The sequence below is a fragment of the Dipodomys spectabilis genome, unplaced genomic scaffold (assembly GCF_019054845.1).
Source record: "Dipodomys spectabilis isolate Male_0828 unplaced genomic scaffold, ASM1905484v1 ptg000273l, whole genome shotgun sequence".
NCBI lineage: Eukaryota > Metazoa > Chordata > Mammalia > Rodentia > Heteromyidae > Dipodomys > Dipodomys spectabilis.
The window spans coordinates 8,950,904-8,977,952 of record NW_024870950.1 but is presented as its reverse complement, the minus strand read 5'-3'; the positions used below and the strand labels follow the sequence as shown (position 1 = coordinate 8,977,952).

Genomic DNA, 27,049 nt, shown 5'->3' with positions numbered 1-27,049 from the left:
CTTCCTAACCTAAAGGGTGCCACGTGGAGCAAGTGAATGCTGGGGAACAGTAGAGAACAATGGTTTTCTTTTTTGTGCTAAAAGTGCCCCCTGCTCTTGCAAGTCCCAGGCCTTGGAATCTTTCAGATGCCTTCAGGTTTTGGTTACAACTACTCATTTCCCAACAGAAAAGTAGTTTCTGCCCATTCCCATATATTTCTCAGGATCTGAAAAGGGGCAACCTCAAGTCCATCCCGCCCTAGAACTACCTAAAATTCATTATAAAGTGGACAGGGTGTAATCTGAGGCGAGTAGAGCTTCAGGTGGCCCAGTACTATGCGCGGACATCTGCTCTGCTAAAGTTGTGGAACTTCCCCGTCCGGGTTGGCTCGGGTGGAGCAATCAGAGGAACCGGCGCTGGTAGGAGTCAGGCATTTCCCTCCAGCCCGGAACCTTTATTCTGTGGCCCTCGCAAGTTCCGGGAGCGGAGTTCAAGGGGGCCGGAAGTGGAGGCGGTTGGTGAGGTTAGCGGAGACGGACACGGCACGGCGGCCGTTTAATAGCTGTAGGTGGACTGGGTGTAGCGACCCGCGTCTCGCCGTCTGGCTGGGTTGCGGCCGGGCTAAGCTGAGTGGTGAGCGGCGGCAGCGGAACTAACGCCATAAGGTGGGACTCCAGAGGCTGGGTCCATGGCCTCCTGCGCGAGCATCGACATCGAGGACGCCACGCAGCATCTGCGGGACATCCTCAAGCTGGACCGGCCGGCAGGGGGTGAGCAGAGATAGCTGGGGTGGTCCCTTGGCAAAGAAGGACACGGGCAGCGTGGGTCCGAGCCGTCCTCGGGGCCAGCCGCTACCTTAAGATCGACTCTGGATCCTCCTGGCTGGAGGTCGGAGTCATAGATCTCTGAGCGTTCCCAGCGAATGGCGCACACCCCTGGGTGTGACCCCTCCCCATCCTGTCACCAGATCGTTCTGCCATGTCCTTCAGCTTCTCCACCGAAAACGACGCTCCTTTGGTTTCCGTGCCCCCTACCCCCCAGATTTGTATTTCTGGGACTGGCCCAGTGTCCTTAACTCTTTCGCCATTGGTTCAGAAGCTATGTATGCCAGGTTCTTGGCCTAGAGTTAAGCTTCCACTGTGCAACTTGCCCTTACTCTCTGAAATGCAGACTTCGGGCCTACAGTTGCTCCGAAACATTTTCTGGAGAAAGGTGGCCAGCCCTAATTCTGTGTTCTTTCCGGGGTGAAGGCAAACTATAGACTGCAGGGCTGTGATTGGATTTGGCATTCACTTATCTGTAAGCCTATTTGATTCCATTCATTCACATTTTACTTGGTCTCCTAGAGGAACTTTAGAGTTACTCTTACAAGCCAAGAACCCCCAGGACAAGGAGAGCTAACAGGATTGTAATACAATGTTGTCATTTTTAAATAGTAGAGTTTGGGTAATGGGGATGAGGGGCGTCTATGGAGAAGAAACTGGAGATGAAGCTTGCAGGTCTGAGAGAAAGAACTGGGCTATGCTTCAAAATACAAACAGGAGTTTGGGTGTCAGGAAAGACTTGTTAGGTACTTACATGTAGACAGCCACGTATTACCAAGCTGAATGGCAGGTGTGGCAGATTCAGAGATCTTTGGTAAGTTATAAGGATTGAAGGATGGGCTGACTGGTGATGATGGTGGTTCAGTGGTGATAGCTGAGAATTGATATTTCTTCAGACTTTGTTCTTATCCCTCCTGAGTAGCTCAAACTAGTTGCTGCTGGAAGCAGGCATTGTTGCTCAATGGGTGAATTTAGGAAACCCATACTCTGAGATACTTCATCTGCTGTCTGAGACCACTGGGTCATTGCCCACACCTAGAGTATGTGTTCCCTTTCAGTATGCATCTCTGGTGCTCATCTGTTGACCAGACTACACTCCACAGAGATTTGGTAGAGTCTGGCATGGCCGGCCATGTGCAGCCTGGACATGCTATTTGTTTATCCTCATGGCAGGCTGCAGAGAAGGGAGAGTAGCTAGTTTATTCCAGAGCAGCTAAGGTGCTCTGGTCTTAATGAAGTAGCTTAGTGGCTTTCCTCATAACTTCTGTTTATTTATTGGCACTTGAGTTCTTGTTTGCCAAGAAGTTCTTGCTGGTCTTTTCTTACTGAAGGACCAAATTAGATCTCAGACTGTTTTGTGAGTGGAAACTTGCTATATTCCTGAAGCCCTAGTCTCCTTGCCAGCTAGACGTTTTGGCAGTAGTGTCTGAACTAATGAGAGTGTTTGAAACTCAGCTAGAAGCCAGGTGTGGTGGCGTATACTTGGTAGTAGTAGTGATCATTGATCTGTAATCCCAGCACTTGGGAGGCACAGGCAGGAGGACTTCAAGTTTGAGCCAGCCTGGGAAACATAATGAGACCTTGTCACCAAAAAAAGGTGCCAGTGGCTTACCCCTGTAATTAATCCTAGCTACTCTGGAGGCTGAGATCTGAGGATAACAGTTCAAAGCCAGCTCAGGTAGGAAAGTCTGTGAGATTTTTAGCTCCACTTATTCAGCAGAAAACTGGCTATGGAGCTGTAGCTCAAGTGGTAGGGCACTAGCTTTGAGCAATAAAGCTCAAGAACAGTGTCCAAGCCTTGAGCTCAAGCTTGAGTACTGGCACAAAAAAGAAGAAGGAAAAAAAGAAAGAAAGAAAGAAAGAAAGAAAGGAAGGAGAGGGAAGCTCAGCTAAATGCTATTATTCCTGACTTCTTTAGTTTGTCTCCTCCATATTCACCTCTTTCATGTCCCTTCTCCTGAGTTTGCCTTTCCAAGTGGCTTTTCCTGAGCCATTTCTCTGTGGGGCAGGCCTCTTCCTTTATCCCACATGTAATTGGTCTGGGGCCTGTTATATGTCACCCAGATTCTCAGCTATTCTGAATGCAGCCAAAGAGCAGTCACCCCACTGGCCAGAGCTGACCTGTCACCTTCCCTTTTCAGCAGTCTAGGGGCTGAGGCAGGATGATACTGAGTTTGAGGCCATCCTGGGCTACATATATAGATTCTGACTTGAAAAGAAACAAACAAAAAATCCAGCAAAACCAAAACAGAACCATGTTTGGGGACTAGTTAGTATAGCACAATGGTAGAAATTAGCATGCTTGCCTACGATGTGCTGGCCCTGGTTCTATCCTCAGCACCTCAGAAGAGAAAATGAAAAAATACAAAATTCTTTTGTTGTCCTCATACCAACAGAGAGAGTCGAAGTACCTCAATGTCATACCTTAGGCTTCTGTAGCCTTGTTTTCCTTCTATCCTTCTTAAGTTTTTGGTACTCCCTCTTTGGAAGCTTTCCTGACTTCTGAAGCAAGAGCTCATATTTGTCAATCCCAGCCTGAATGTTAGCTGTCCTTCGTGGATTTTTTTTTTTTTTTTTTGAGGTGTTAGGGATTGAACCCAGGGCTTTATACCTCACACATGGTAAATAGCTATGCCTCTAGCCCCATCAAAAATATCTTCGATGGCTGTTTCCCTCCCCCAGGATGTCTCATGCTCACCCTTGGCCCTGGCTTACATCAATGTTTATGGAATGAAAGGTGAGCATGGACATGTTGTGTTCAGTTGAGTATTCCTAGAGCACCTCATGATCTGGAAGGAAGCTCAGCAGGAAGAGAGGTTGATGGAAGAGGAACAGCCTTCTCAGATTGATGCTTTTTGTCCCCAGGCACCACTGCAGAAAGCCAGAGGCCACCTAGTACCTACAATGGGGACCTTAATGGGCTCCTGGTTCCAGAGCCCCTCAGCTCAGGTGATCGTACGTCAACAAACAAGCCTGGTTTGCGGACCATGCCACCCATTAACCTGCAGGAGAAGCAGGTCATGTGAGTACCTGGGAGATGGCAATGGGGGTGATGGTGTCTTTGTGGCTTCTGCTAGCTGAAAGCATTAAGATAAGGGCAATAGGGGCCCGCAGACTTTACTGCTCCCTGTCTGGATGATCTTGGGCAGAACACATATCCACATTAAGCTTAAAACAGGATGAGAGCGGTGTGTGTGTGGGGGGGGGGGAGGTATGATTGGATGGGGGGAGGGGGGAGGCTGGGAAGGGAGGTGAAGGGTAAACAAAGGAGGAGGCTGCAATGCTTGGTAAGAAATGTATGCATTATCCTGCCCATGTAATTGTAACCCCTCTGTGCAGTATGTTCTCAAATAAAATAAAATAAAATTAAAAAAAAACAAAAAAAAAAACAGGATGAGAGGTTAGGACAAGCTCAAGGCTTCACCTGACACTATAGAATGAAACTTGTCTTATTCCAAAGGAGCAAGGGCAAATGTGTGGATCTGGGAACAGTGGACCAGGCAGAGTTGGGAATCTGGGCTTAGAGATCTACAACAAGTGGTTGTTTCTTCCTAATCCTCCATTGACTTGTTGGTGAAAAAGAGACAAGGATTGTGTACCTTCCCTCCAGCTGCCTCTCTGGAGATGACAGCTCCACCTGCATTGGAATTTTGGCCAAGGAGGTGGAGATTGTGGCCAGCAGTGACTCTAGCATTTCAAGCAAGGCACGCGGGAGCAACAAGGTACGTACCAGGATGTTATGACACATATAGTGTATGGGAGCACCTCCAAGCCCCTCTGTCTGTTCTCCTCATTCTGCCAGTTCCTATGGGGACCACCTTGACAAGCAAGCAACGTACCTTAGTATCAGAAAGCCAAGGTTGACTACCAAGCCACTGTGGGAACTTTGGCCCAGTGAGATTTCAGGGAATAGCTGGGCTTGCACTTTTGGCCCCTCCCATCTGCAGTGTGGTTGGGGGTTGCCCAGGTTCTGGGGAAAGTTACCCCCTGTTCTCAGCCACTTTGACCTTCCTCACTCTGGGTTCTTAGGTGAAAATTCAGCCTGTAGCTAAATATGACTGGGAACAGAAGTACTACTATGGCAACCTGATTGCTGTATCTAACTCCTTCTTGGCATATGCTATTCGGGGTAAGTAAAAGCAGAGAGAAGAGGGAGCCCCCAGAGATGAGGAGTTAGACCTTATCCTAACCTTTTGACAGGACTGGGGAAGCTGGGTGGGAAAAGCAAACTTGAGACATGGCAGTGAAACAGGCAAGGGCAGGGCTTCTGTCCTGCTGCCTGGCCCTGGGTGCTTGCTCATGACTTCCTGTTCTGATTCCAGCTGCCAACAATGGTTCAGCAATGGTGCGAGTGATCAGTGTCAGCACTTCGGAGCGGACCCTGCTCAAGGGTTTCACAGGCAGTGTGGCTGATCTGGCCTTTGCACACCTCAACTCTCCTCAGCTGGCCTGCTTAGATGAGGCGGGCAACCTGTTTGTATGGCGCTTAGCTCTAGTTAATGGCAAAATTCAGTATCCTTTTCCAGCCATGGGGACTATAGAAGGGCAGGTGGAACTTGGGTTGACAGACACATCTCATAGTCATAGTCATTCATGTACCTAGCCCTTAACACTTTGCTCAGAGAAGAGATCTTAGTCCATATCCGACAGCCAGAGGGTGCATCACTAAACCAATTCCGTAGGATCATCTGGTGCCCTTTCATCCCTGAGGAGAGCGAGGACTGTTGTGAGGAGAGCAGCCCAATGGTGGCCCTTCTGCATGAAGACCGGGTGAGGAGATTGGGCCTGGTGGAGAAGGTGACAGAGCTGTCATATTGTGCACATGAGCTGAGCACTCACTTCTTTGTACCTCTAGGCTGAGGTATGGGACCTGGAAATGCTCCGTTCTAGCCACAACACCTGGCCTGTGGATGTCAGCCAAATCAAGCAAGGCTTCATTGTGGTAAAAGGCCACAGCACGGTAGGCCTACAAATGATTGTGTCCCTGTCCTCTTCACTCTCTTCCTATGCTTATCATCTATTCCCTATATCCATAGCTGCCCAGATGGGTTACCTAGAACTCTGTCCATGGGGATGCTGAATACAAAGTGACCTCACCTATGGAACTTACTCCTGTCTTAGTTATGTCCTACAGGTCTGGTCTTCTTTGTAGCCCCCATTCATTCATTAATTCATATATGCAAGTCCGCTGTGGATAAGCCCAGCTTACTACAATCTTCATCTCACCAGGGCTTGTCTCCCTCTAGTCAGATGGCAAAGCTAAGCTCTTTCGATTCTTCCAGTGCCTAAGTGAAGGAGCCCTCTCCCCTGACGGGACTGTCCTGGCTACTGCAAGTCATGATGGATACGTCAAGTTCTGGCAGATTTACATTGAAGGGCAAGATGAGCCAAGGTAAGGCAAGACCTGAGGGACAAGTCCTTCCCCTGCCCAGGAAAGGTCTAGATCACTTGCTCAGGCCCCTTACCTGCCTGTAGGTGTCTCCATGAGTGGAAACCTCATGATGGACGGCCCCTCTCCTGTCTCCTGTTCTGTGATAACCATAAGAAACAGGACCCTGAGTGAGTGAGTGGCAAGCAAGTGGGTGAGGGGCTGGGCCAAGGGCTAGTGGAGAAGGAGCCTAGCTAACTATTTAGTGTCTTGTCGCCTTACAGAGTCCCATTCTGGAGGTTCCTCATTACTGGTGCTGACCAGAATCGGGAGCTGAAGATGTGGTGCACAGTGTCGTGGACCTGTCTGCAGACCATTCGGTAAACAGGGGCTAGGTACTTGCTGGGGGTGGCAAAGGTAGAAATATGGCTTCTTTGAATTGCCAGTCTCATTTAGCCTGCTTCTTGGCTCTTTAGTTTCTCCCCAGATATCTTCAGTTCAGTGAGTGTGCCCCCCAGCCTTAAGGTTTGCTTGGATCTCTCAGCAGAATACCTTATTCTCAGTGATGTACAACGGAAGGTAAGTTGCTCTAGGGGTACCCTTGGCATGGCCAATGTCATCAGAGAGGCCAGGGGTATGTGAAAGCATCACTCACAGCCTCAACTCAGGTAAGAATATGCTACGCATGCAGGTTCTCTATGTGATGGAGCTGCTACAGAATCAGGAGGAGGGCCGGGCCTGCTTCAGCTCCATCTCGGAGTTCCTACTCACCCACCCTGTGCTGAGCTTTGGCATCCAGGTTGTGAGTCGCTGCCGACTACGACACACTGAGGTACTGCCTGCTGAGGAAGAAAATGACAGCCTAGGAGCTGGTGAGCTGCCCAGGGTCAGGGTTATATGGTTTTTGGGGGTGGGGAGAGATGGCAGGGCTGGGTATGCTGAAGCACAGAGCAAGCCAGGGACTTAATAATCCACTCTGTCCTTTCAGAGAATTCCCATGGAGCCGGTGCCGTGGAGTCTGCAGCTGGTGTGCTCATCAAGCTTTTTTGTGTACACACTAAGTGAGTATGTCAGGGAAGCCCACCCATGCCCTGTCGGTGACCCACCCCTACTGGCCCTGACTCCTTGGAGCATTTTGTTTTACCTCCCCTTTTTCTGCAGGGCACTGCAGGATGTGCAGATCCGCTTCCAGCCACAGCTAAACCCTGATGTCGTGGCCCCACTCCCCACCCACACTGCCCATGAAGACTTTAGTGAGTAAGGGCTAAGAGGAAAGCAGGTTACACTCACTGCGGTCTGAGATCTGACCAAGATGGCATTTTCCCCTCTCCCCCAGCTTTTGGAGAATCTCGACCCGAACTGAGCAATGAGGGCCTAGGGTCAGCTGCTCACGGATCTCAGTCTGACCTCCGACGCATAGTGGAGCTGCCTGCACCTGCTGATTTCCTCAGCCTGAGCAATGAGACCAAGCCTAAGTTGATGACACCTGATGCCTTCATGACACCTACTGCCTCCCTGCAGCAGGTACCTCCCATGACAAGGGGACCTGGGAAAGTCCCAGCCTCAGGCCACAGTGCTCATTCTGGGCATCTCCTCAGATCACAACATCTCCTGGCAGCAGTAGCAACAGCAGTAGTAGCAGCAGCAGCTCTCTAACAGCTGTGTCTGCGGTGAGCAGCACCTCAGCTGTGGACCCCTCATTGTCCAGGTAAGGTGAAGGTCATAGTTGGGTGATGGCAAGGTCTAATGCCAGGTGATGCCAAGCCCTGGTTGTTTTTAGTCTTCCTGCCAGCAGGCCACCTGAGGAGCTGACCTTGAGCCCCAAGCTACAGCTGGATAGCAGTTTGACAATGAGCAGCAGCAGCCTGCAGACAAGCCCTCGAAGCCTCCTGCCTGGCCTGCTCCCAGGCCCAGCTGACAAACTGACTCCCAAGGGGCCTGGGCAGGTACATGTGTGCTTTTATGTAACATAGCAGCATGGAAGGTTGACTACACTCCCTTTTACTTTTTCTGCTGGCCCTGCTCTGCCTTGTGTTCTCCATGTTTCCCCAGAGGCCTTTTGTATTTGCTGAAGACCATCTTTTCAACCTCCCCATCCCTCTCTTTTGCAACTATGACCCTGCATCTCCCTTCCTAGCTTTCCACCTCCCATCACTACCATTACATGTCTTTACCTCTGTGTCCTCCCCCACTGCTTGTCACTTAAGCCTCCATCTTTGGCCCACCACAGGTATCTACTGCTGCCTCTGCACTGTCCGTGGAGCTGCAGGAAGTGGAGCCCCTAGGGCTACCCCAGGCCTCCCCCAGTCGCACCCGCTCCCCTGATGTTATCTCCTCGGCTTCTACTGCCCTATCCCAGGACATTCCAGAGATTGCATCTGAGGCCCTGTCCCGTGGCTTTGGCTCCTCTGCTGCCGAGGGCCTTGAGCCAGACAGTATGGCCTCAGCTGCCTCGGCACTACACCTACTGTCGCCACGGCCCCGGGCAGGGCCAGAGCTTGGTTCCCAGCTTGGCCTAGAAGGAGGCCCTGGGGACGGGGATCGACATAGTACCCCTTCTCTACTGGAGGCAGCCTTGACCCAGGAAGCTGCGACCCCTGATAGTCAGGTCTGGCCCACAGCACCTGACATCACTCGTGAGACCTGTAGCACACTGGCAGAGAGGTGAGGAGCTTGGAAGGTGGAACGTGTGGTTGTAGTAGGGGCCTCAGAATCATCTACTATTCAGTCTGTGCTTGTCCCCTCAGCCCTAGGAATGGTCTCCAGGAAAAGCACAAAAGCCTAGCTTTCCACCGACTACCTTATCACTTGCTGCAGCAACATGACAGCCAGGACACCAGTGCTGAACAAAGGTAAGCACCTCACATACCATTCCCCCCACGGGGAGGACTGGCAGTGGAGCAGGCGCTTAACCTTCCCTCCCTTCCCATAGTGACCATGATGATGAGGTGGCCAGTCTTGCCTCTGCTTCTGGAGGCTTCAGCGCCAAAATTCCCACTCCACGGCTGCCTGCCAAGGACTGGAAAACCAAGGGATCCCCTCGGAGCTCACCCAAGCTCAAGAGGAAAAGCAAGAAGGATGACGGGTAGGGGAGATGGTGGGTCCAGGGTGGGGATCACTTCCTCACATGGACTAACGTGTCTCTTGCCTGTGGCAGGGATTCAGCTGTGGGATCCCGGCTCACGGAGCACCATGTAAGTGATCTAGCACCTTTCTACAAAGGGGACCCCTCCCTGCTAGGATGGGAGGGGCTCTGGGCTCTTAGTCTGGTGTTCCGGGATGGATGGGGCAGGCATCACATCACATCACTTGTCGATGCTCCTGACAGGTGGTAGAGCCCCCTGAGGACTGGCCAGCACTAATTTGGCAGCAGCAGAGAGAGCTGGCGGAGCTGCGACACAGCCAAGAAGAGCTGCTGCAGCGTCTTTGTGCCCAGCTTGAAGGTCTGCAGAGCACTGTCACAGGCCATGTAGAACGTGCCCTTGAGACCCGGCACGAGCAGGAACGTATCCTTAAGGATGGGGACACAGCCATCGGCACAGGGGCAGGCCACCATTCTTTGCCTGGGGAGGAGTATGGGATCTTCTCCAGGCCTGTTCCTTAACTTTAACATAGAGCGGCGTCTAGAGCGGGCACTGGCTGAGGGACAGCAGCGAGGTGGGCAGCTTCAGGAGCAGCTGACTCAGCAGATGTCTCAAGCACTGTCCTCAGCTGTGGCTGGGCGGCTGGAGCGCAGTATACGGGAGGAGATCAAGAAGACAGTGCCTCCATGTGAGTTTTACATGGAGACTTTAGAGTGGGTCAGGGGGCAGTAGGGTACCTGTCAAACTTCCTTTTCTGGTTGTACCTCCTTTTCTTCCCTGTGCCCTAGGTGTCTCCAGGAGTCTGGAGCCTGTGGCAGGACAACTGAGCAACTCAGTCGCTACTAAGCTCACAGCTGTGGAGGGCAGCATGAAAGAGAATATCTCCAAGTTACTCAAGTCCAAGGTGCTACACGGCCCAAGATTAGGGGTGGGAGAGTGGTGGGCTAGCATGGTTGTTCTCAAGACTTTCAACTTGACCCTTCCCTCTCTGTGGCCCAGAACTTGACAGATGCCATTGCCCGAGCAGCTGCAGATACATTACAGGGGCCAATGCAGGCTGCTTACCGTGAAGCCTTCCAGAGTGTAGTACTGCCTGCCTTCGAGAAGAGCTGCCAGGCCATGTTCCAGCAGATCAATGATAGCTTTCGGCTGGGCACACAGGAATGTGAGTAGGGACATATGGCCCAAGATAGGGGGGTTTATTCTCTACCATCTCTTACAATCCTTATGGTCACCCATCAGATTTGCAGCAACTAGAAAGCCACATGAAGAGTCGGAAGGCACGGGAACAGGAGGCCAGGGAGCCTGTGCTGGCCCAACTTCGGGGCCTGGTCAGTACACTGCAGAGTGCCACCGAGCAGATGGTGGCCACTGTGTCCAGCAGTGTTCGGGCTGAGGTGCAGCACCAACTTCATTTGGCTGTGGGCAGGTGTGTGGATAGGACTGTGGGTAAAGTGTGGCAGGTTTGAGAAGGGCTAAACTGGGTTTACCCACTTCATCTTCCCCCCTTTCTTTTGCAGTCTACAGGAGTCAATTTTAGCACAAGTACAACGCATTGTTAAGGGTGAGGTGAGCGTGGCACTCAAAGAGCAGCAGGCAACCGTCACCTCCAGCATCATGCAGGCCATGCGCTCAGCTGCTGGTACACCTGTCCCCTCTGCCCACCTTGACTGCCAGGCTCAGCAAGCCCATATCCTGCAGTTGCTGCAGCAGGGCCACCTCAATCAGGCCTTCCAGCAGGTAGGATACTGTTAGGCCCTAGTAAGAACAGAGTGTCTTATAACAAAGCCCACACATCATACTTTCCATTCCCCCCACCACACTTCAGGCTATCTGGCAGACTGTTCATTCTTGGTTTTCTTTGGCCTCAAGGCTATTGCTCCTTTTGTTCTCTTTTCCTGGACTCTTTTCTTCCTGTCTCAGCCTACCTTGTTTTGTGACAACCTCAGGAAAACTTCTCAGACCTGATTTTCCAGGGTAACAATATACCTCCCTAGTGCTCTTTCTGGATCCCTTTGTATCCCTCAGCCCCCAACTATCTGGCCTTCCTTTGGGCAGACATTCTATCCTAATGTAAGCTATAAATGCTGCCCTGTTCCGCCCCTAGGCCCTGACAGCTGCTGACCTGAACCTGGTGCTCTATGTGTGTGAAACTGTGGACCCAGCCCAGGTTTTTGGGCAACCACCCTGTCCACTCTCCCAGCCTGTTCTCCTTTCCCTCATCCAGCAGCTGGCATCAGACCTTGGCACTAGAACTGACCTCAAGCTCAGGTGAGTAGGAACAGTTAGGGGCCAGAAGATGAGCTGTAGGAATGGGGGCAGGAGGAGAGCAACTCAGTGCTCACTTCTACTTGTGCCTTAACTTCTCTAATTTTCTCTACCCATCCCCTCCACTTTCAGCCTTCCCTTGTCACCAATCCCTCTGGGCTTCAGTGCCACTAGGGGGCACTATCATCTGCTATCACCCAATGTAGCCTGTCTTTTTTTCCCCCCCCATCCCCAGTTACCTGGAAGAGGCTGTGATGCACCTGGACCACAGTGACCCCATCACTCGAGACCATATGGGCTCTGTCATGGCACAGGTGCGCCAAAAGCTTTTCCAGTTCCTACAGGCGGAGCCTCACAACTCACTCGGCAAAGCAGCCCGGCGTCTCAGCCTGATGCTTCATGGCCTTGTGACCCCCAGCCTCCCTTAGCAGCTAAGCCTGCCTTGCACAGGGGTGGGGGTGTCACTGAGGGCCAGCAGACAGACCTATGCCAAGGCCTGCTTATGTCTGCTGTTTACCTGCTCAGGCTTCCACCTTGAGTGTTCAAGGTGGAGGACAAGGTATACTGGCTGTGGTCTACAGATTGTGGTAGCCAGCAGGGTTAGTTTGGGCCTAGGCAAGTATTGTGCTTGCTTGGGTTTTTCCATGCCTGAAGCATGAATTTAAGATCATGACACTCCTTGAGTTGGATTTTCCATGTTCCTTTTTACCTCCAATTTGGATCTTTTTGTTTTTGAAAAACACTGAGAAATTCAATTAAATGCTTTTGGAATAAAATGGTGTATGTGTGTGATTTTGGTTTATCTTTGGTATGACTAACTGCCCTCTTTGTCTCTGTGGGGAGCCCACTCATTCATCTAGCCCCAGATCATTCACCAGGGTCATTTCTGTGGGGACCTAATCATTCTCCCTATTTATTTGTTCAACTTCCTTCTTAGATCTGCTTTCTCCAACTCAGCAAAGCTTCTAGGGCCAGTTTATTACCAGAAACGTGTCTCCACGGGCAGTTCTGCCCTCTGGAATCCCTCCCGAGCGTCTGCCAATCTTTTACTGAGGGCGGAGCTGTTGGCTGGCTTTAGGCCCCGCCTCAGCTTCCATCCAATCATAGTCCCCTCCCTTGGGGGCTGGGCCGACGGGCTGCACTCCAAGTCACTAGATCTGGCACTAGGCTCACAGCCAGGGACCATGCGCTGCTGTTGCTGCCGTTGCTGCAGGTGCCACCGCTGTCGGTGGCTTCCCCAGGCTCTAAGGCTGTTGCTGTTGCTGCCACTTGGTGAGTGCAGGTATCCTGTACCTGACCCAGGCTGAATCCTCAACAGGCTAGGTAACAGGGTTTGGGGGGGTAGAGGGTAAGAGAGTTAGAGATAGCTTTCCTGGCTACACTGATACCAGGGTGGAGAGCAGTTGTGGGGATTTCATCAAAGTGTGACAGTGGCTTCAGAATGGAAAGTAAGATGTGAGCCTGAGTCGTTGAGGAAGGACCTTGAAATTCTGCAGCCCTACTATTGATCAAGGGAGCCCAGAGAGGACTTCCAGACCAGCCATGGGATCCCTAAGGTCCTTGGAGCATCTGGGCTGCATCTCAGTCCCTCTTAGGTTCATCTCAGACACCAGTCTTTGGGAAGGAGGTAGGGGTGTCAAGTAAAGCTGAGAGGCTACAGAGACTGGCCCATTTGCTGCCCATGGTCCCAGTCCTCCAAGCCAATACCCCCCAAGCCCTTCATGATTCTTTCACCCAACCTAATAGGATGCCCCCTCTCCCAACACATACTTGCATCCAAGCCTGTCTTGAAGGGAATCAAGACATGTTATCTCTAGATAGGTCCCTCAGTTCCCTGGGGGTACTTCTTTCACGCTGAGTCACATCCCTAGAGCATTCTCAGGTAAACAAGCTCCTGGGGGCTGGTAGATGGCCTGGCTCATCCTGTCAACCATTTTCCATTTCCTGCCCCCAGTCCTTGTACCTCCCCTAGCAGCAGCTTCCGAGGGGACAAACCGCTGCAACACTATATACCAGGGCTTTGCTGAGTGTCTCATCCGCTTGGGGGACGGCATGAGCCGTGGAGGCGAGCTGGAGACTGTCTGCAGGTACTGGCAGGTGGGAGGCAGTGGGCCGGTGGAAAACCCAGCCCCATCTACATCCATTCCACCCTTAGGATTGGCCTTCTTCCCATTCTGGAATCATTCCCCTAATTCCATTCTGTTAACAGGTCCTGGAATGACTTCCATGCCTGTGCTTCACAAGTGTTGTTGGGCTGCCCGGAGGAGGCAGCTGCCGTGTGGGAGTCACTACAGCAAGAAGCTCGCAAGGCCCCACACCCAAATAACTTGCATGCTTTGTGTGGTGCCCCTGTGAGCGTCCGAGAGCGTGGCATTGGCCCAGAGATCAACCAGGAGACGCTGCGAGCAACAGCACCTGCACCCACTCTGCTTCCTGCACCTGAGCTGCTGGCTGCTGCGCTGGCGCTGGCATGCCTCCTGGGGCCTCTAGCCTAACAAGTTGGGCCTGCCTCCAGCCTTGTGCTGAGAGACCGCCATTCTGGCTCTTGCAGAGTGCTCCATGGTTTTCATTAAAGGTATTTATATTTGCTCTAAGCTCCTTCCTTTCTCCTAGATGTAGCCTGCTTGGCTGGGCTGGGAAGTTCCCCCAGAAGCCCATCCCTAACATGGGATGGGTGGGGCCCAGGGTTGCCACAGGGGATTCAGTCTTCCTCCAGCAAACACTCATTTCCCGATGGCAGTGCTGAGGTTTCCATTACACTCAGGTCCCAAGAGCATCAGTCCTAAAAGCCTCCGGTGGAGACCTGAGATCTGCCGGAATGTACAGCCTGTAATTCCCAGGCTGAGTGAGGTCTGGGAGGGTGGGCATTCTCAGGCCCTGCCTACCGCTCCTATCTTGACCCCTAGGAGCCAGGTGAGGTGGTAGCTAGTTAGCTGTGCCTTTGAAACTGGTGCCTCTCACCCCTGCCTACCCACCCATCCTCCTCCCCAGGCTTCTGCCAGTCTCAAGGCCCCTGATGTCTCATCTGCTCCTCCCTCTGTCATATCACCTCATCCTTAAAGACAAGCTCAGACCCTGTGCTCAGTTCCCCGCTCCTGTGGGGTCTGGTTTATCCAAAGGGGGTCTGGTTCCAGAAGGTGGGGAGCCCCTGTCCAAGTCCATAGTCAAGTCCTAAGTAGGAGCTGAAGCTTCAGAAGCTAGGGTCACAATAAGGGATTTTCTGTCTTCTGCTTATAAACTTGGTTGGTTTTTTTTTTTTTTTTGAGGTTTGTAGCTGGGGACTCAAAACAATCCTGTTTTCTAGAAGCTGGGAGTATGATGTGTGCAGAACCCCTGTTCACTCCAGTGGGAAGGAAGAGGATGCAAGAATCAGTTTAGGAAAAGCTGGGGCAAGAGGAAGGCCTGGGAGTAGGGGGAACTCTATTCTAGGTAGACCAGTACAACTTGTGTGGGCACTGTCATGGTCTCCTCACTGGCTTCTGTTACCACTTCCTCCATTTTATTCTCTACTCTCTCAATAGAAAAATAGATACATATATTAAGCTGTTTTCTTCTTTGTCTATGACATAAACCACGTCTGTTCACTCCTAAATCTCTCTGTAGCAGCACAGAGAAGCTTCTACCTCCCCAGTCCTTGGGGCCAGAAGATGCTTCAGAGAAGTAAAGCAGTACTCATACAGGGGTGAGATAGCAAACTTACAACTGGTGTAAGAAATGTGGGCTGAGGTATAGGAGAAAGAGATCCAAAGCAATTAACTTGGGAGGAGGAAACCAGGTGATCCCAGAACTCAGCAAACCTGTCCACTCTGTAGTTCTCTATTGGGAGGTAGCTGGGCTAGCATCCCCGAGGACAGAGTTGGGCCTGATGAGCTCCTTGCTAGGCAGGCTCTAGGGTGACATGTGTCTCCAAACACCTCCATCCAAGTGTCATTCACGCTTCCTAAACATCTTCCCACTGTGGCTGGCTAGGCTGCCTCCATTAACTCCCTCTCTCTGCCCTGACACTACTTTGCTCCTGTGCTTCATTCACTTTGACTCTTAGACTCATTACTATCAACAGCCCATTACCATCTCACATTACTAAAGGAGAAAGTTCAGAGGAAAAAAAAAATTAAAAAGCTCTCCCAGAACTGCCTTCCTTTAGACACTAGAATTTTCCACAAGGAAAAACAGGACTTTTATTCTTCTGCAATTTTGTATATCTTTTTTTTTTTTGTCGGTCAAGGGGACTGAACTCTGGGACTGGGTGCTGTCCCTCAGCTCTTCAGCTCAAGGCTAAAGCTCTACCGCTTGAACCACAGTGCCACTTCTAGCTTTTTCTGCTTATGTGGTGCTGAGGAATCAAACCCAGGGCCTCATGTATGCAAGGCAAGCACTCTACCACTGAGCCACCTTCCCAGCCCCCTTTTTCATTTCTTCCTGAACTCCTGCCTCATTTTCAGTATCACCCCTCCAGGAAGTATTCCTTAGTCCTGTAAGCTGAAATAAATCCATGTCTAGGTCTACACAGTCCTGGGTTTTCTTCTGTTTTAGTACTGATAGCACTCCCTAGTTATTATCCAGGTTCAGATGAGAATTCCCCAGTGTGGACTCCTCAAAGGCAAGGGGTACTTTGCCTATCTTTTGTGTCTCTAGCACCTAATGTAGGCTAGATGTAAAGACAGCACTTATGGAATTCAGAGATAAAAGAATCTCTAAATCCAGCAAAGGAACTGTTCTAGCACATGAGGTTGGATGAGAATGGTGTCAGTATAGACAGTGTTTCAGCTTGGGCAGACCCCTTAGTTCGGGCATACTGCTGAGAGAGATTAAGTGCTGGAGCTCCAGACCCCCAAAACCTTTCTCAGCCAGTCTTGGTGAGTGGCCAGGAGCAGCCTGCTTCCAAGAGCAGGGGACTGGCTGCTGTGGGAGCCACTGGGGGGATTACCATCCTGCTGTGACCTACTTTTTCCTCTGGCTTTTTGCTCCCTAAGTACCTACTCTTCCATGGAGTAGGGTCAGGAGGGGGATGAGGGAGGGGGAAAGAATCTGCTCTCTGGCCAGGGGCTTAAGGGCTTTGTGTGTTTTATCCCAGAGCTAGAGGAGAGAGGTGGGCTGATAGCCAAGTTGATTGGGTCCTGGACACAGCTGCCCAGGGTAGAGCATCATGGTGATAGTGTCTCACATTTCTAGCTTATTGTTCAGAAGGGAGTCTAGGGGATGGATGTCCTGGGCTACCTCCCTCTTCATTAACACACCTCTTCACTAGCTCCTCCTCATCTCCAAAGCCCAGACCAGCACCTGCACATAGGGCTTGATAAACATGTTCATTAATTTACTGAATGTCTGTAAAAGGAAAATGTTATATGGGTTCCTGAGTGCCATCAACCTTAGAATTCTGAGCCAGGCACTAGTGGCTCACATATACATGTAATCTTAGATATACTTTAGAAGCTGAGGTTGGGATGTTCTCAGTTCCAGGATAGCCTGAGTAGAAAAACTGAAGAGGGATTGGGAATGCAGCTTAGTGGTAGATTGCTTGACTAGCATGTATGAAGTCATGGGTTCCATTCTTTAGTACCACATAAACAGAAAAAACCAGAAGTGGCACTATGGCTCAAGTGGTAGAGTGCTAGCCTTGAGCAAAAGAAGCTCAGGGAGGGCCTGGGAAGGTGGCTCGGTGGTAAGTGCTTGCCTTGTATGCATGAGGCCTTGGGTTCCATTCCTCCACACCAAATAAAACAAAAAGCTGGAAGTGGCACTGTGGCTCAAGTGGTAGAATGCTAGCCTTGAGCTGAAGAGCTGAAGGACAGAGCCCAGGCCCAGAGTTCAAGCCCCATAACCAACAAAAAAGAAGAAGGAGGAGAAGAAGAGGAGAAAGAGGAGGAAGGAGACATAGAAGGAGAAGAAGGAAGAGAAGGAGGAGGAGAAGCAGCGGCAGCAGCTCAGAGACAATACCCAGGCCCTAAGTACAAGCCCCAAGACTGGCGCGCGCGACACACACACACACACACACACACACACACACACACACACACACACACACACACACACACACACACACACACACACACACACACACACACACACACACACACACACACACAAGAAACTCTTATCTCCATGACAAAAACAACAACAACCCTGCCCCCCCCAAAAAAAAAAATTCAAAAAAACTAGTCATGATGATTAGTGCCTGTCATGTCATCTCAGTTGCCAGAGGAAACTTAAAAGAGGTGATTTCAGGCACATGACTGGGAAAGAAGAGAGACCTCTTATCAGAAAAAACGGCAGTAGAGGGCCTGCTTAGCAAGCTTGAGACCCTGAGTTCAAACCCTAATACAGAAAAAAAACAAAAAACAAAACTGAAGCTTACAGACAGCAGGAGAGAGCAACAAATGGGGGTCCTTTTCCATAATAATAAATAGCTGTGTAGCCAGGTGTCAGTGGCTATAATAATCCTATAATCCTAGCTACTCAGGAGGCTGAAATTTAAGGATTGCAGTTCAATGCCATCCTGGGCAGGAAAGTCCATGAGACCCTTATCTCCAATAAACCACCAGAAAACCAGAAAAGACGCTGTGGCTCAAGTGGTAGAGTGCGAGCCAAAGAATGGAGGGATAGGGCCCAGGCCCAAAGTTCAAACCCCACAATCGACAAGAACAAAAATAATAATAATAAAAATAAAAAATAGGTAGCTGTGGAAATGGCAGAGATGACTCCAAAGTGTCTGTACCCTTAATAATTCATTAGACTGGGGGCTGGTGGCTCACGCCTGTAATCTTAGCTACTCAGGAGGCTGAGATTTGAGGATCACAGTTCAAAGCCAGCCAGGGCAGGAAAGTCTGTGAGACTCTTATCTCCAATAAACCACTAGAAAACTGGAAGTGGCGCTGTGGCTCAAGCGGTAGAGTGCTCACCTTGAGCTGAAGAGCTGAGGGATAGCGCACAAGCCCAGAGTTCAAGCCCCACCACCCTGAAAAAAAAATTAATTAGCTTTTGGGGAACTATTTTTTTATTTTTGAGACAAGATCTCACCATGTAGCCTAACTTCAAACTTGAGGGATCTTTTGCTTCCCAAGTGTTAAGCTTACAGAGATGTCTCACTGTGCCCAGCTTGGCAATAATTTTCAAAGTTTTTCTTTTTAAAATAAATCTTACATAAAACTATGCTAGGCAAAACAGCCAAATGATGTTTTACTGATATTAATTTGTTTTTAGGTTTAAAGTAGAACTTAGCTCCATATTCTATGTGAGAGCTCTAATAGAATGTTGAGAAAGTGAATGAAATAGGGGCTGGGAAGATGGCTCAGTGGTAGAGCGCTTGCCTTGCATGCCTGAGGCCCTGGGTTCGATTCCTCAGCACCACATAAGCAAAAAAGAAAAAAGCCGGAAGTGGCGGTGTGGCTCAAGTGGTAGAGTGCTAGCCTTGAGCTGAAGAGCTGAGGGACAGCGCCCAAGCCCAGAGTTCAGGCCCCATGACCGGACCCAAAAAAAAAAAAAGAAAGTGAATGAAATAGATGAAGGAAGGTTACAATGTTTCTATCATTTGTAGCATATTAGTAATTTGGCAGTGAGACAATTAATCTCACATAGAAATCTACTTATTAGCAGGGCGCTGGTGGTTCATGCCTGTAAAAGTCCTAGCTACTCAGGAGGCTGAGATCTGAGTATCGAGGTTCAAAGCCAGCCTGGGCAGGAAAGTCTGTAAGACTCTTATCTCCAATAAACCACTCAGAAAACTGGAAGTGTTGCTCCAGAGGTAAAGTGTTAGCCTTGAGCTGAAAAGCTGAGGGACAGTGTTCAGGCCCAAAGTTCAAGCCCCATGACTGACAAAAAAAGAAAAAGAAAGAAAGAAAAAAAGCAATCTGTTTACTTTTCATTCTTATAGCACACTAGTGTGTGCCCCAGTACTGAACTCAAGGCTTTATTCTTTTGATCAAGGCTGGCACTCCACCATTTGAGCCACACTGTCAGTTTCAGCCTTTTGCTGGTTAATTGGGCATAAGTCTCAGGGATTTGTTTGTCTCTGTTGGCTTTGATTCTTACATCTCGGCCTCCTCAGTTTTTAAGATTACAGGCTTGAACCTGTACTGTACCCAAGATTCATTTTTATCAATCAAGTTACTTGCTGTGGTGATAAGAGGCAAAATTTTAATACATCTGAGTGTCCTGAGTTATTTATGTCGTAGGTTTTTTTTTTTTTTTTTTGGGGGGGGGGTCCGGTTGTGGGGCCTGAACTCTGGGCCTGGGCGCTGTCCCTCAGCTCTTCAGCTCAAGGCTAGCACTCTACCACTTGAGCCACAGTGCCACTTCTGGCTTTTTTTTTTTTTTTTGCTTATATGGTGCTGAGGAATCGAATCCAGGGCCTCAGGCATGCAAGGCAAACGCTCTACCACTGAGCCAACTTCCCAGCCCTATGTCGTAGGTTTTTATTTTATTTATTTATTTTTTGTCCGTGGTAAAGCCTGAACTCTGGGCCTGGGCACTGTCCCTCAGCTCTTCAGCTGAAGGCTAGTGCTCTTCCACTTGAGCCACAGTGCCACTTCCAGCTTTTTCTGTTTAGGTGGTGCCGAGGAATCGAAGCCAGGGCCTCATGCATACAAGGCAAGCACTCTGCCACTGAGCCAACTTCCCAGCCCCTATGTTGTAGTTTAAAAAAAAAAAAAAGTTAAAATTTAAGTCAATCTTTTGCAGAGAATTTGATGCAGTTTCTAGAAATTTGGTTCAAACTCACCGCGTCTCCAACCTCACTATTCGAAATCTCTTTTCCAAGCTGAGTAAGGTGGCGCAAGTAGAGAGGTGGAGGCAGGAAGATCGAGACCTTTCGGGCATGCAATTGTTAGGACCTTGGCTGCAAAACAAAAAGGGCTGGGACGCGGCCCAAGTCCTGGTCCAAGTGTGGTTCAAGTGCGAGGCATAGGATTCAATCCCCTGCAAACCTACCTCCTCCACTTCTCTCCCGCAAGAGCCCTTTTCTTCCACTTAAAAAAAAAAAAAATCTTTAAAGTGTCTAATTCCTCGATCCAGCTTTTTTTTTTTTTAAGTGCAAATCCCTCCCGCAGCAGTCAAGTTCTTTTGAACAAGGGAATCCACCCCTACCAGAGGAGCGTCCCCGCCCGCAAGGGCGTTGATTGGCAGACTACGCTCAGAGCGCTGTCAATCACGTGACCTGGCCCCCAGAAAAGTCCAATCTCGTTTCGCTCGGTGGGCGGTACAGGTTTGTTTTGACGTCTGGCGCGCGCTGTGATGACGCTACGACGCTGACGCCGGAGAATGGCGGCGGCGGCGGCCGTGGCCGCGACCGGGAAACGGTCCGCTGAGCCACGGAGACGCCGAAGAGCCAGCCGCCCGCTCGAGGTGAGGCGGCGCGGCTCTGTGCGAAGGCCGAATGGGCGGGAGGGGCTGACGAGCGGCAGCCGCTGTTATTTCCTGGTATACCAGGGCCCGCCCCTGTGCAGCCCGAAGCCTCGGCCCGAGTGCTCTGGGGCCTACGGTGCCGGGGAGCAGGCTGCTCAGTAGCTTCTCCGGGTCCCCTGTGCCCCAGAATGGCTTGATCTCGAAACCTGCTGTCGTGGTGGGTCTGGTGGACTTGCTCGGATACCCTGCCTGCTGTCTGTTTGTCTCACGTCCATCACTGGTTAGATTGATTTAACCTAGTTGCCCTCACTGGTCTCGAGCGTACTCCACATTTAGGAACTGAACGCCAGGTTACAGCGGGGCAATGACCGCTTCCTGTACTGGTTAGAAAATAAACCTGACTCCAGCTTGGGTCGCCTGCATGGCAAATCTGTCTTCCTTGCCAGGGGAACCCTAGCACTCACTGTCAGTCGCTGAGGTGATCATTCCCCGCTGAAAATCGAAAGTTCCTCTCTACCTAGCACTGGCTCCTTAGTGACTGAAGGATGATGGCTAAACTGTTTAGCTTGTGGCATTCGGGGATCTTCATGTTCTGGCAAAGGCCTAACCCTATAGTTAACACCCGAGCATTTCTGCACTGCCTACCTTTAGTAGTTTATTGTTGAAGCCTGTGAGCTTCCTGTTAGCTCTTGTGGTTTCATGCCCTTCTTGAAATATGCAGTTTTCTCAGTTCCTAATACTCTTTCCTTCCACTCCACCCTCATCCATCAGTATGGAAGACTTACATGTGTTCTTTAAAATCCACCCAAAATTTTCATGGAAAAGCCTCCCTTTATATAGCAGTACTATTTGCTGAATTTTTTGGGATAGGTTACTGATTTATGAATAGATACAGATTCAGCCATATTATCATCAGGTCCAAGATCTGAGGTAACCACTGCAAATTCCTATGTATGGAAGTCCTACAGCCTCTACAATCTTGATGATCTAAAATCTCTTGGGGGAGAGGTGTGTATGTGTGTGTGTGTGTATGTGCGCACGTGTGCACACCAATACTCCCCTTCAACTCAGGGCCTGGGCCCTGTCTCTTTTTTTTGGGGGGGGGGTCCCATCATGGGGTCTGAACTCTGGGCCTGGGCGCTGTCCCTCAGCTCTTCAACTCAAGACTAGCACTCTACCACTTGAGCCACAGCACCACTTCCGGCTTTTTTCTTTTTGCGGATGTGGTGCTGAGGAATCGAACCCATGGCCTCATGCATGCAAGGCAAGTGCTCTACCACTGAGCCACCTTCCCAGCCCCGGGCCCTGTCTCTTAATTGTTGCTTTTTTGTTTTTGGCTTAAGGCTGGCACTCTACCACTTGAACCACATCACATGTTTGGTTTTTCATTGGTTGATTGGAGATTAAGGGTATCATAGACTTTTCTACCCTGTCTGGTTTTAAACCGCTATCTTCAGATTTCAGCCTCCTAGATAGCTAGGATTATAGTCATAAGCCACTGGCACCCAGTATAGGGTAGTTTTTCAAGATAAAAATTCAAGAGCTTAGGGCCCAACGACTGGGGCCCCCCCCAAAAAAAAAAATTCAAGAGCTTTACTGAAAGGTGTGTGTGTGTGTGTGTGTGTGTGTGTGTGTGTGTGTGTGTGTGTGTGTGTGTGTGTGTGTGTGTGTGTGTGTTATATACTGGGGATTGAATCCAGGCACTTGTGCTCTACCTGTGAGCCACACCACCATCCGCCTTACATTTTCTTAAGATTTTGATCCAAAAGATATGATCTGGAGTTGAAATTTATATTTTGGAAAAAGAAAAAGCCCAAATGACGTTGTTGTATTTCCTGGTTGAAGACCTGTGTCATTGCCTCAGGAAGTTGTCTCTTCTGCCCAGTTGGAAGGGCTTTGGACCTGGGTTCAGTTTCTGACTTTTATGAGATCTTGAGGTTCTTGAATCCTAGTTTCCCAACTCCAAAATAGAACTAACTATTCCCACTGCATATGATTATAGATGGGTGAGATAATGCATAGGAGATGCTTAGCACAGTTTAAAACTCTTGTCACTATTATCACTAGTGGCAGTTTTTCCCAGAGTGGATCTCTGGATCTTTGGTTCATGCCTGTAATTCTAGCTACTTGTGAGGCTGAGATTGGAAGGATTGTTGTGATGTGTGCCTATTATTGTAGCTACATGGGAGTTTGTGCTTAGACAGAAAGCAAGAAGACTCTGTTGCAAAAGTTAAGGCTGGAGGAATTTCTCAGAAGTAAAAGTGTGAGCACCCAAGTTCAAACATTGGTACCAGTGAAAGAAAAGCTCATCTCCTTACTCTTCCCCTAGTGCTAGGGATCAATCCTAAAGCTCTAGACATTATGCTAGTCAAATTCATGCTCTACCACTGAGCTACAAGCTCAGCCCCAGAAAATTTTCACATTAATAAGTCTGTTTGCTCTTCAGACTAAGCTAGGTAGGAAGCTATATACTTAATTTATTTCCTTGAGGGCATTTCAGTACTCAAAGAAAGCTCCAATACTACTACTGGCTATTTAGAAAGTTAACTTGTTAGAGGGCAGGTTTGCTGAATAAGTTTGTTATCAAGGCCTAACCTAATTGTTCTTTTATGAAAAAGTTATATATATATATATATATATATGAGTTAGGGAAAGTACAGACTTCAGGAAACCTGTTTGCTGCTAACACTTTTTTTTTTTTTTTTTGCTAGTTCTGGGGCTTGAAGTCAGGGCCTGAACATTGTGAGCTTTTTCACTGTCTCTAACAATATACTTTCACCTCTTAGATTGGCACCTGGAATTGAATGGTCCTGCACATCCTGGTGCTTGTGGAATCTGAAATAGATACTGGGGTTCTCTTTTTCTCTTTGTTAGTTACAAGTTAATAGTTAAATGAATGAGACTTGAATTTGGTCTTCCATTTCACTTTCTAAATGCATCTTATTTGGGCAACTTCAGAATTTCCCAACTGTGTGATGATGTGAGTGTATTATAAGTGTGCATTTCAGAAAAGGTGCTCAATGATGTGGGAAAGGATTGAGGCCTTGACCAGGTGAAGCTGGGCTCAGCTGGACCTCCACTACTTCTAGAGTCTTTCCTATATGGCAAAACAGCCCCAAATGGGGAGCCAAGAGACTTGGGTCTATGCTTGGCCAGCATTGTGTGAGTGGCTTCAGGCAAGTTTCTCTATTTTCTTGGTTTGTCACTTCTGTAGAGTGTCAGTCAGTCAGTAGTGATCAGTGCTCACTTCCATTGCCACTGTCCAGCAAGCTTTGTTTTCCTTGAGAGTATATGTATCAGGATAAGAATTGAAAGTACAGAGCAGACTCTAGAGCATTGGATATGATGTTGGTGAATTGGTACAACTGGTTTAGTGTGATCCTCCTAGAGAACCTTTTCTGAGGCTTTCTCACTCATCCTGCCCATCTATGTTGGCTACGTTCTGGTGGCTTTCATATATATATAAGCTGGGATCAAGAAAAGGCTCTGTCCTTTCCAGGTGTTTTGCCAGCTATAACCTTTGTTTGCCATTGTTTCCTAACCAATATAAGAAGAGAACTTAACAGATATGATTAGAGTGTGGAACAGTGTGATCACTTGTAGGATATTGCCTGTGTCTTCCAGTCTTCAGAGCCAGCACCCTTTCTCTTTGTCAGTTTGTAGACTTCTGGGAATAGGAAGTATCAGAAGTAGCTTACTTCGAATCTTTTCTAATTGGAATAAATGTGACTCTTCACTGCTGACTTCAGATCTTTGCATATGCTTTGTTTAAAGTGAAAACTCAGGACTTTTCTTTTGTGAACCTCAGTTTTTCTCATCAGGGCCAGACCAGAGGTGGTATGCACATTTCAACAAAAAGAACTAGTATATATGTCTAGAGAGAGCAATTTATTTGTGCATCTAGAGTTCTGCTTCCTCACCAGAAAGAAGGGATATCTGAAGAGCTTGTGTTTGTGGGTGAATCATTGTGCTTGATTACCTGTTCCAGTTTGTCTTTCTTCTTAGTGTTGGTTGCTGTTGTTTATTGAGTAGGAATCAGGGGCCAGGGGCCTGTGTTCTGCCTCAGGAGTACTGGACTAATAGCCTTCCCTTTTCTTTTTCTTTTTCTTTTTTGGGGGGGGGTCCGATTGTGGGGCCTGAACTTGGGCCTGGGTGCCGCCCCTCAGTTCTTCAGCTCAAGGCTAGTACTCTACCACTTAAGCCACAGAGCCACTTCTGGCTTTTTTCTTTTTGCTTATGTGGTGCTGAGGAATTGAACCCAGGGCCTCAGGCATGCAAGGCAAGCGCTCTACCGCTGAGCCACCTTCCCAGCCCCATAGCCTTCCCTTTTCTTGAGCTTTAGTCCTTTCTTATGATGAAGTATTAGGTTTTCCTGAAGGAAGGGATGAAACTGCAAAATTCCAAGTCCACAGTTCTAATTATTGGCCTCTGTGAGAAGGAACCTCCTTTCTTAAAGTTTTTGTTTCAGGTGGTCCATGGAGAACCTCCTAGGCATTTGGGTGAGAGCTTTAGAAAGTCCTAAAGAGTTTGTGTTGGTAGATGAAGCCTTTTCATGTGAGGAAAGATAAACTTCATTCTGTTGAGAATTATATTGACACACTGATTAAAATCTGAACTCAATCTCAAAATTCTTTCTATCTGATAGATGAATGGTGTGTGTGTGTGTGTGTGTGTGTGTGTGTGTGTGTGTGTGTGTGTGTGTGTGTGTGTGTGTGTGTGCTGGAGTTCCAACCCAGGGCCTTGTAAATGCCAGGAAGGTACTCCACCACTGGAAGGAAGGTACTAGGAAGGTACCTTCAGCCCCATATCCAGTAGATTGTAATCAAGGTTGTGGATATGTTTCAGTAATAAACAGGGTGATCAGGATTGATCTTACCACCTGAATTCAGGGTCTTGGCTTACTGAAATCTTATGATCTTTGTGTATTCTCTACAAACCCCCCCCCCCCCCAAACTGCTACAGTAAAACCTACTTGGGATACCCTCTGCTTTCTTCAAGGGGTTGGTTGATGGCTTTACAAGGGGCTGAGGAGATGTACTTACTTCCCCTCAGTTACTAGTTAAATAAGTGAGACTTTAGTTTGGCCTTCCATTGGCCTTCTAATGGATGTTCAACTTTTTTTTTTTTAACTTTTAAAAACTTTTTTATTGTTATTATAAAGGTAATATATAGAGGGCTTACCATTATATAAGTCAGGTAAAGAATACATTTCTTGGGCTGGGAAGGTGGCTCAGCGGTAGAGCGCATGCATGAGGCCCTGTGTTGATTCCTCAGCACCACATAAGCAAAAAGAAAAAAGCCAGAAGTGGCGCTGTGGCTTAAGTGGTAGAGCGCTAGCCTTGAGCTGAAGAGCTGAGGGACAGTGCCCAGGCCCAGAGTTCAGGCCCCAGGACAGGACCAAAAAAAAAAAAAAAAAATACATTCCTTTTTGGACAAAGTCACTCCTTCCATCACACTTTACCAGTTTTCCTCCCATCCCCATTCACAAGTTGTATAGTTCATTTTCAACATAGTATCTAGTGAGTACCACAGCTGCATTTGTTCACCCTTTGTCCCTCCATTCTGATCAGCTTTTTCAGACATCAGATTCTATATCCAGTGACTTGAAGTGAATGTCACACGAGCTGTTTCACATTCACTACAGTGTATGTGAACTCTCCTGCCAATTCCCAAACGGGCCTCCTCTTGTACTCCAGATCCTCCTTCTAGGCACTACTGAGTGAGGAGCTGTAGTGCTCCCCTCCCTCCTCCCTCCCACTCCTGATTTCCAGCCTGTAGCACCTGTAAGTTGTCCTACTGACATCTCTCAATTCTACCCTCTGTCTTCCTTCCTTCTTTCCTTCATTTTTTCTTTTTGCTAATATTAGGGTTTGAACTCAGAGCCTAGTGTTTCTGAGGCTTGGTTGCTCAACCAGCACTCTTGCTATTTGAGCCACACAACCAGCTTGGCCTTTTTCTAGTTACTTTGGATATGGAATCTCATAGACTTTTCTACCCCAGTTGGCCTTGAAGAATGATTCTTCAGACCTCAGCTTCCTGAGCAGCTAGGATCACAGACATGAGTCATTGGCACATGGTTCTCTAAATACAGATCAGATCACCTCTCTTTCCTCATAAACAATTTGGTAGTTCTCCTTCACTTCTCCCAAAGGCCCAGATCCTTAACTGAACGAACTTGTGCTGCCTT

The 27,049-nt window shown here is 48.9% G+C and overlaps 3 protein-coding genes across 5 annotated transcripts in view; all 3 read left to right on the top strand.

The window, feature by feature from the left end:
- Positions 1–485: 485 nt before the first annotated feature.
- On the top strand, positions 486–15,365 carry Edc4 (enhancer of mRNA decapping 4). 3 transcript variants are annotated; one of them, XM_042700747.1, is made up of 30 exons: positions 486–750; positions 3,670–3,826; positions 4,415–4,526; positions 4,834–4,933; positions 5,127–5,316; positions 5,427–5,574; positions 5,660–5,764; positions 6,087–6,196; positions 6,280–6,363; positions 6,457–6,552; positions 6,649–6,751; positions 6,864–7,044; positions 7,161–7,233; positions 7,334–7,425; positions 7,509–7,696; positions 7,771–7,880; positions 7,953–8,118; positions 8,403–8,836; positions 8,920–9,024; positions 9,105–9,257; positions 9,330–9,366; positions 9,501–9,678; positions 9,788–9,943; positions 10,044–10,159; positions 10,255–10,420; positions 10,498–10,684; positions 10,776–10,995; positions 11,363–11,526; positions 11,759–11,975; positions 15,354–15,365. In XM_042700747.1, exons 1-29 carry the CDS (start codon positions 669–671, stop codon positions 11,949–11,951), a joined length of 4,206 nt encoding a protein of 1,401 aa, XP_042556681.1. In that variant the 5' UTR covers positions 486–668; the 3' UTR covers positions 11,952–11,975; positions 15,354–15,365. The 3 variants fall into 3 exon arrangements, with proteins under 3 accessions (XP_042556681.1, XP_042556682.1, XP_042556680.1); XM_042700748.1 differs by lacking the exon at positions 15,354–15,365 and having other exon boundaries at positions 7,968–8,118; positions 11,759–12,299; XM_042700746.1 differs by lacking the exon at positions 15,354–15,365 and having other exon boundaries at positions 11,759–12,299.
- Nrn1l (neuritin 1 like) lies at positions 12,683–14,112 on the top strand. The gene is made up of 3 exons (XM_042700750.1): positions 12,683–12,795; positions 13,478–13,610; positions 13,733–14,112. The coding sequence occupies exons 1-3, from the start codon at positions 12,708–12,710 to the stop codon at positions 14,016–14,018; spliced, it is 507 nt and encodes a 168-aa protein (XP_042556684.1). The 5' UTR covers positions 12,683–12,707; the 3' UTR covers positions 14,019–14,112.
- A 5,383-nt stretch (positions 15,366–20,748) lies between the features above and the next one.
- The window catches only part of Pskh1 (protein serine kinase H1), a 42,653-nt gene continuing 36,352 nt past the window's right edge, over positions 20,749–27,049 (top strand). The window contains exon 1 of the mRNA XM_042700765.1: positions 20,749–20,862. The gene's annotated coding sequence lies outside the window, so the exon portion shown is untranslated. The remainder of the gene's footprint in view (positions 20,863–27,049) is intronic.

What these genes read in the sequence shown, in the direction of transcription:
- Nrn1l (XM_042700750.1), top strand. Translation starts at nt 12,708, where the DNA reads ATGCGCTGCTGTTGCTGCCGTTGCTGCAGGTGCCACCGCTGTCGGTGG. An exon ending in GTTGCTGTTGCTGCCACTTG is followed by an intron (nt 12,796 to 13,477) that starts GTGAGTGCAGGT and finishes TCCTGCCCCCAG; the next exon opens with TCCTTGTACCTCCCCTAGCA. An exon ending in GAGCTGGAGACTGTCTGCAG is followed by an intron (nt 13,611 to 13,732) that starts GTACTGGCAGGT and finishes TTCTGTTAACAG; the next exon opens with GTCCTGGAATGACTTCCATG.
- Edc4 (XM_042700747.1), top strand. Translation starts at nt 669, where the DNA reads ATGGCCTCCTGCGCGAGCATCGACATCGAGGACGCCACGCAGCATCTG. An exon ending in CCCTTCTGCATGAAGACCGG is followed by an intron (nt 5,575 to 5,659) that starts GTGAGGAGATTG and finishes TTGTACCTCTAG; the next exon opens with GCTGAGGTATGGGACCTGGA. An exon ending in TCGGCTGGGCACACAGGAAT is followed by an intron (nt 10,421 to 10,497) that starts GTGAGTAGGGAC and finishes GTCACCCATCAG; the next exon opens with ATTTGCAGCAACTAGAAAGC.